We start from the raw sequence: 7859 nt of genomic DNA on the forward strand, positions 1-7859 counted from the left end.
CTGCATGACTTTTGCCCAGATTTTTGCCCTACATTTGCAGTCTTCAAGAGTCAATGGTAGTTGCTGAAAGTCAGAGCAAGTCTACAGATTCTGGGCAACCAGAGGTGATTTCGGAGAGATTTGCGTAGTGTGGCTATAATGGCACAGAGACGACTTTTTTGGCTTTAGATTTTGATCTCATCCAGTCAGAGAATATCAAACATATATCAAATATAAACAGATATAAGTGGATGTTTCTGTGTGAATTTACCATGTACTGAATCAACTGAAAGTTGTTGTTTTTTCCATAACCATTTACAAAGTTGGCAAGTATATGATATGATAGTGTTTTAAATTCTGTTCAAATTTGAAAAAGTCTTGAAGTGTATAACAGCCAAAAAAAAAAAAAAAAAACTCTTATACTGTATATTCATAGTCAAAGTTTTCTGTACAATTTTCAAATAAATAAATAAATAATGGTTATGGATGTAATATTTCAATGACCCATATATATGGGCACTATAAAGTGTTAAAGAGGCATGGATGCTTAAGGATCACATCCTTTTAGACTTCAACCTTTGACCTTGGATCAGTTCTGTTTTATTGTTTCATTCTAACTTATTATTGCAGAGGGAAAGCAGCAAAAATTACAAAGAGAACTATACAGGAAAATCATTCAATACTAGCACAGCTGCAAATGTAGGGCAAAAAAGTCTGACTGTAACTGAGCAGAAATGTCTCATGGTATTTATGCCGATGTGATCAGGACTAAGACTGAGGGAATAAAGAGAAAGACAATGGAGATGACAGTGGTCACACTCTACGAGAGTGCAGATCATATGAGAGATCATGACTTCAGGACAGAGACAAACACACTCCAACCACTTCAGCATACAGGTAATGACATGCATTTCTTTAATAGTTTGCACATATTCAGTCATCTAACATCATGTCTGTGTTGTTCAGGAAGTGATTCAGTGAAGAGCAGAAGCTCCAGAGCAGCTGTAGTGTGTTTGGTTCTGCTGTGTGTTCTTCTGCTGACTGCAAGTCATAGTGCTGACCAAGATCAACAACCTCACAGAAGAGAGAAACCAGATGTTGACCAACACTACCAACCTCACTGATGAGAGAGACCGGCTACTAACTAACAACAGCAACCATATACAATTAAACAAACAGTTAAATCAAGTGAAAAATTAACTATTGAAGTGTTTTAATGGAATGGGTAATCATGAGATACACTAAACAAACATTCAAATATTTAACATTCAAACTACACTATACAAACATTTAATATTTGAAGGATAAACTATATATTAAATTGGTACAACAGTAAAAAAAAAAAAAAAAAAAAAAAAGTTATAATATGGATAAACGGCTAATACTCAAACTGTTTGTGTTTACAGATGGATGGTTATAACTTCAGCTTTTACTTTATTTCCTCAGTGAAGAAGAGCTGGACTGAGAGCAGAAGATACTGCACAGAGAAAGAAGGTCATAAGGTCATAAAGGTGTTTTAAATGAACTGAGTGGTTTCTTTTTCTTGTAAAGAGTTACGATCGCTTTATATGATAAAAATTTTTTTTAACAGATTAATTTGCTTTTATTCACATATAAACACACATACATTTTATGACGCCTTTATGACTTGTTTGGATCTTCTAAATTTTGGTTAAACGGACTGTCATTCTTCAGGTTTCATTGTAAAAAAGTCTTAATTTGTGTTTTGAAGATAACCAAAATCTGATGGATTTGAATTACAAGAGGGTGAGTAAATGATGATTTCCTTGAAAAATAAAGCTACAGATGTTGTTTTTCCAGTGAATTTGATGTTTTAAAAATGCACCAAATATCAGGAGATATATAATGCTGACCTTGCAATCTAATGTATTTTTCAAATTTGTCCATATATGAGGGCTGTCTTTTCTTTTTCTTTTTTTTTTCCAGTTAATGCAAGTTCATCTGAACTGTGAGTGGCTTTTTTCAATGGCACATGGATGTTAAATTTCTTGTATGATAGTTCTATGTTATACTACAAAGCAGGGGTGTCCGAACTCTGTCCTGGAGGGCCGGTGCCTTGCAGAGTTTAGCTCCAACCCTTAGTAAACACACCTGAACCAGCAAATCAAGCTCTTACTAGGCATTATAGAAACATCCAGTCAGGAGTGTTGAGGCAAGTTGGAGCTAAACTCTGCAGGACACCAGCCCTCCAGGACCGAGTTTGTACACCCCTGCTTTAAACCATGCAGTTTAAAAGGTATTTTCACTATTAACTGTTGTAAATTCTTCCTCAAATTTCTTTTCAATGCTTAAAGTGGAAATTATGTCACTGAGTGTTTAAGATTTCACTGTGGTGTAATAAACATTTTAAATTATTTGACTTTAGATTTGAAATTAGATTTTTTTTTTTTGAATGTAGGTTTGATCAAACTTGTTTTACTTTGATCCAAATAAATAAATAAATAAATTCATTGTATGTGTAAGTATATATGTGTGTGCGTGTGTGTGCGTGCGTGTGTGTGTGTGTGTGTGTATTAAGGGTGTGACAAGACACTTATTCCACGAGACGAGATGAGATTTTTAGACTTTTTTTTTTTAAAGAAATTCTCAAATGATGAAAATATATAAAAACAAGAAAAATTGTCTTTTATTCAACTGAAAAACACAAAATGCAAAAAAATGTAGGCGCATTTTAAAATCAACTTGTGCTTTATGAAATTAAACTTCTATTATATAGCTATATAATATAATATATCTATTATATGCAGCAATAAACAACATGTAAACTATAGCTGCACGATTCTGGATAAACTGAGAATCATTGTTTTATATATAAATTAGAGATCACGATTTTCTGAAATTCTCATTTCACAAATTTGAAGAAAAAAAGATTAGAAAACTAAACAAAATAATATAATTTACTAGTGTTTTTGACAAAATGTTCATTGCTTAAGTATTTAATAAAATTATTAATTTGAAAAAAAAAATGAAGGAGTCAGTGTCTCAATTCATAAAGACTTGTTTCACTGTTCCTCCCTGAATCTCCTGAATGAATGATTCAATGACAAATACTTTTTTTAAATGGGCAGTTGTCGCCACCTCCTGGAGGAAGAGTATAAGCGTTACAATACATACACGTGTTAAGATCATTTCGTTTTGAATCCTACTGTAGAGAATAAGTGTTTATAACCCAAAATATCAACTTTAAACGATTAATTGTGCAGCTCTAATGTAAACTGCAAATTGTTTTGCGAGGATATCGTCACGTTCTCGCAAGACAAGCAGGATCATTCACATCCCTATATATTATTTGTTTATTTAATTTAAAATATATTCTTAGTTTACTGAGTTTCAGTTAATAAAACTTGAAGAATATCATGTTATGACTTCAAAACAATAGTATGCTGGGAGATTTGAAAACTGATGCTCTTGAAAGTTAATATCACACATATCCAGCTTCATATCTATGGGTTTTCATAGGCGGCAAGTTTGTTTGGTAGCTCACGGAGTACGGAGACGGACTTGAGAGGTGAGGAGCTCTGATTCAAATCCTGTGTAATCTCAGTTTGACAGAACTGTTCAAATCTGCGTATAAGGCAGTTGAAATGGCACAGTTGCATCAACAAGGGTTTTTATATCAGTTTCGCATTTGTTAACACTATCGGGTGGGTTTAGGGTTAGGTTTGGTGTAGCTAGGACATATTTCCAACACAATAGAGCGTTAACTTTTAGCAACAGTTCACGGTTATTTGAATTCTGAACCGCTGCAATACTTACCAGAAGCAACATAATAAAAACACTGAAATACGTACCTATATCATCGTAAAAAAACGTGCCAAGGTTACGTATTGAACCTGTGTTTTAGCGCCACTCAGTGGACATTTCGCGTTGAAACTGTGGTGAAATGTGCAGTAAGGTACGTAAAAACGGTGTTGCACAAAAAGTACACAGAGGTAGGCTACGTATTTTTATGAGACTAGGTTGATTTTTGGTGTTAAGAGCCAACACTCAGATTTCAAAAGAGAAATTCAGAATTCTGATAATATAATAGTACAAGAAACATGGAATGTAAGAGATTTTCACACTGGCTGCCTAATTGGGTTTAGAGAAATCATTTTACCATCAACCAAACTAAGAGGGGTGACACAAAGACTCAGGGGGGATGCTGATATAGTACAGAACAGAACTCATAGACTCAATCAAATCTATAAAAATTGCACCTTCCACAGACCGCCACATAGTCTTGTGTTCCACATACTTACCCCCGGCTGTATCTCCCTATTACAATGAAGAAAACTTTTCTGTCCTGCAAGACACGATCTGCCATTTCAAGACAAAAGGAAATGTTTTAATATGTGGTGACTTAAATGCCAGAAATGGAAATGAACCTGATTTGTCAGCACAAAAGGAGACAAATATATTACAAACACCCGCCACTCTCTGCCCTCATATCACCTCAGGAATAATTATGACAACTTCACAAACAAAAGTGATAAAAGCCTACTACAGCTCTGTCAATCACTGGGCCTGTATATAGTGAACGGTCGCATGCGAGGAGACTCTGGTTGTTATACCTTAAATTATTTTCTTGGTAACAGTAATCTAGATTATTTCATCATCACAGACATTGATCAAGTGCATCTCAGAGCATTCGCAGTCAGTCCTCAAACATCTTAAACGAACTCAAAACAATGACATTTGCAGACAGCCCTCTCATTTACTAAGGTTACATCATTCCTACAAATGGACAAAAAACAGCAAAGAAAACTATAAAAGTGCAATAGAAAGTCAAACTATCAAATTACTATTGGACAAATTTATAATTAACACATCTGGCACTAAAGGACATTACAGATATATTCAAACAATCAGAGACTGGACAGAGAGGGGAGAAGATTTGATCATCATAAACAACAGAGAGGAACAAGTGAGTGAGTGAGTGAGTGTGTGTGTGTGTGTGTGTGTGTGTGTGTGTGTGTGTGTGTGTGTGTGTGTGTGTGTGTGTGTGTGTGTGTGTGTGTGTGTGTGTGTGTCTGGTCTGGTATTCACTATGTTGTGGGGACAAAATTTCCTCACAAAGCTAGTAATACACACATGTTTGATCAAGATAGGCTTATCTTTATTAATAAAGCTTTAAAGTGAGTAACTTACACATGTATCATATTTGTTGTCTTGTTCTCAGTCCTGTAACTGCCATTTAACAAGAAGACTAAAGGAGCTAAGAGTATACTAGCATTAAATATATAATAGATCATTACTCATAAATAGTGAAACTCTTAGATGTCATTAAATAAAGACAAATACATGCAATTAGTGAAATTTAAAGCATATTAAGTGTTTAAAAAAGTATATGATAATATGAAGGTGATTAAAAATGGTGAAAAAAAAATATTTAAAAAAAAATAGAATAAATGGTCAACAGAACATGAAATACACAATTTCTCTTATAAATTCATGTTTTTATTTACAGTAAAATCTTTGTTGATTAAAATATGTTTATCAACATGTTATTTGTCAGCTACCCAGATACACGCTCTCTGTGTTGTGGCACAAATGTCACTTAATTTGAGATTCACACTTCACATCAGTTTCATGTTTTAAATAGAATCAATAAACTACTAACATGGACAGGAAATGACACAGGAAAAACATTCAGCATTAGTATATGTTGCTACACAAGTGCCATTAGGCTGATCGTCCATGTTAATCATATTTCATCACCACAGACTGAACTTCGAACCTGCTTTTCATTTTGGTTCGTTCTGAGCAAACACTGTAATTTTATTTGTGTATGTAACATTTGTTAAATGGTCTGCAGCATTGAAGCTCTCAACACAGCAGACATAAACAGTGTGCCTTCAGTTAACAGATGCTACCTTTAGCTGCATGTAACATTCAAAAATTATTATTTTTTTGCACTAAAGAGTTGGACATCGCATGGGGTCAAACCTTGGAGCAGTTTCATGTTGTTGTTCTAATATAGGTGTTAAAAATAGAATCAAAGAGCAGCTTCAGTGAAGTGAAATGACGTGCAAATGTATGACCGTGCAACAAAACGGCTGTATTTAGTATTTGACACTAGGAACAGAATCCTTGTCCCACTCCCTTCTCTCTTCAGTCATTTCCAGCCCTCTCTTCACTGTATCTCAGTGGTAAGAAATCAAAAGCACAGAAATAAAATAAGAGAAGACTGAGTTGGTCAAAAAATAAATAACAGAAAAATGGGCGGTCTTTACACTTTCCAGTAAGAGACGACAGAAGTATGTGAGCTTTCAGCACCTCATGCCAAACCTGAATGAAAACTGAAAGCAGAGAACAGTTAATGTGAAGAGATCAATGATTAGCATTAGCACAAATTAATATTGCTGGCCTTTAAAAGAACAGAAATGTCTGATGCTATTTATGACGATGTGATCAGAACTGAGTCTGAGAGAGCGGAGATGGTGGTCGATATCTATGGTTGTGCAGATTGTGTAAGAGATCATGACTTCAGGACAGAGACAAACACACACCAACCACTACAGCGTACAGGTAATCATAGTCATTTCTTTGATAAAAAATGTTGCGGTTTGCACATGTTCAGTCATTTAACATCATGTCTGTGGTGAACAGGAAGTGATTCTGTGAAGATCAGAAGCTCCAGAGTGGCTGTGGTGTGTTTGGTTCTGTTGTGTGTTCTTCTGCTGACTGCAGTCATAGTGCTGTGTGTCCACATCTATACAAACAACACAAACTACACACAAGAGAGAGATCAGCTACTAACCAAGATCAACAACCTCACAGACGAGAGAGACCAGCTATTACCTAACAACAGCAATCATATACAATTCAACAAACATTTAAATCATGGGAAAAATGAACTGTTGAAGTGTTTTAATGGAATGGGTAATCATGAGATACACTAAACAAACATTCAAATATTTAACATTCAAACTACACTATACAAACATTCAATATTTGAAGGATAAACTATATATTAAATTGGTACAACAGTAAAAAAAAAAAAATAGGTATTAGGTAAATTGTGTATTTTTTTTTTTTTTTTACATTTTGAGATAATAAGGATACACAGCTAATACTCAAACTGTTTGAGTTTACAGATGGATGGTTTTACTATAAATTTAGTTTTTACAACATTTCCTCTGACACGAAGAACTGGAATGAGAGCAGAAAATATTGTACAGAGAGAGGAGCAGATCTGATCATCATAAACAACAGAGAGGAACAAGTGAGTGAGAGATGTGTGTGTGTGTATGTGTGTGTGTGTGTTTGTGTGTGTGTGTGTGTGTGTGTGTGTGTGTGTGTGTGTGTATGGTGGTGGTGGTGGTGGTGATTTTTTTTGGTTTCTTCTTTTTTTATATAAGAAGAGATCACTTTAAATTTGTCAATTTTATGATGCAAATGCTCTTCAGAATTTTGTTGAGAAAATGCTGTATGGCAAGACACAATTCTGGATTGGTTTGACTGACAGTGATGAGGAGGGCAGCTGGAAATGGGTTGATGGCAGCAACATGACCTCTGGGTGAGAAATCACTGAACTGAACTGATTATTATATAATAAATGATTCTCACAGACAGTATCATATCACACAGAAAGCAGCACTGAACATCTATTGCTGATCTGTACTTTCAGGTTCTGGGAGTCTGGACAGCCCGATGGACAAACAAGAGAGAACTGTGCTGTGCTTTATTCACCAGGGTTTCATGACTATCCATGTAACAGCAATTTTAAAGGGATCTGTGAGAAGAACATTTTGTAAAGAACATGTAATGCTTAATCACTTAAAGACCAGGATCATTTTGTCATTGAGCATTTTTGACAAGTTATTTATTATATTGTAATTAATTTTAACTATTAAAGCTTTGAAGTGGTTAACATA

The 7859-nt window shown here is 34.7% G+C and overlaps 1 protein-coding gene across 2 annotated transcripts; it reads left to right on the forward strand.

Annotated features, from left to right (window-relative positions):
* Positions 1-374: 374 nt before the first annotated feature.
* LOC109093335 (C-type lectin domain family 4 member E-like) lies at positions 375-7859 on the forward strand. 2 transcript variants are annotated; one of them, XM_042732500.1, is made up of 6 exons: positions 375-876; positions 946-1026; positions 6673-6864; positions 7080-7207; positions 7392-7501; positions 7613-7859. In XM_042732500.1, exons 1-6 carry the CDS (start codon positions 714-716, stop codon positions 7737-7739), a joined length of 801 nt encoding a protein of 266 aa, XP_042588434.1. In that variant the 5' UTR covers positions 375-713; the 3' UTR covers positions 7740-7859. The 2 variants fall into 2 exon arrangements, with proteins under 2 accessions (XP_042588434.1, XP_042588435.1); XM_042732501.1 differs by lacking the exons at positions 375-876; positions 946-1026 and adding an exon at positions 5821-6510 and having other exon boundaries at positions 6592-6864.

The sequence above is a fragment of the Cyprinus carpio genome, chromosome B10 (assembly GCF_018340385.1).
Source record: "Cyprinus carpio isolate SPL01 chromosome B10, ASM1834038v1, whole genome shotgun sequence".
NCBI classification, from domain to species: Eukaryota; Metazoa; Chordata; class Actinopteri; order Cypriniformes; family Cyprinidae; genus Cyprinus; species Cyprinus carpio.

Coding starts and splice junctions, on each gene's coding strand:
- LOC109093335 (XM_042732500.1), top strand. CDS start 714: ATGTCTCATGGTATTTATGCCGATGTGATCAGGACTAAGACTGAGGGA. Junction 877..945: donor CCAACCACTTCAGCATACAG/GTAATGACATGC, acceptor TGTGTTGTTCAG/GAAGTGATTCAGTGAAGAGC. Junction 7,502..7,612: donor GGCAGCAACATGACCTCTGG/GTGAGAAATCAC, acceptor CTGTACTTTCAG/GTTCTGGGAGTCTGGACAGC.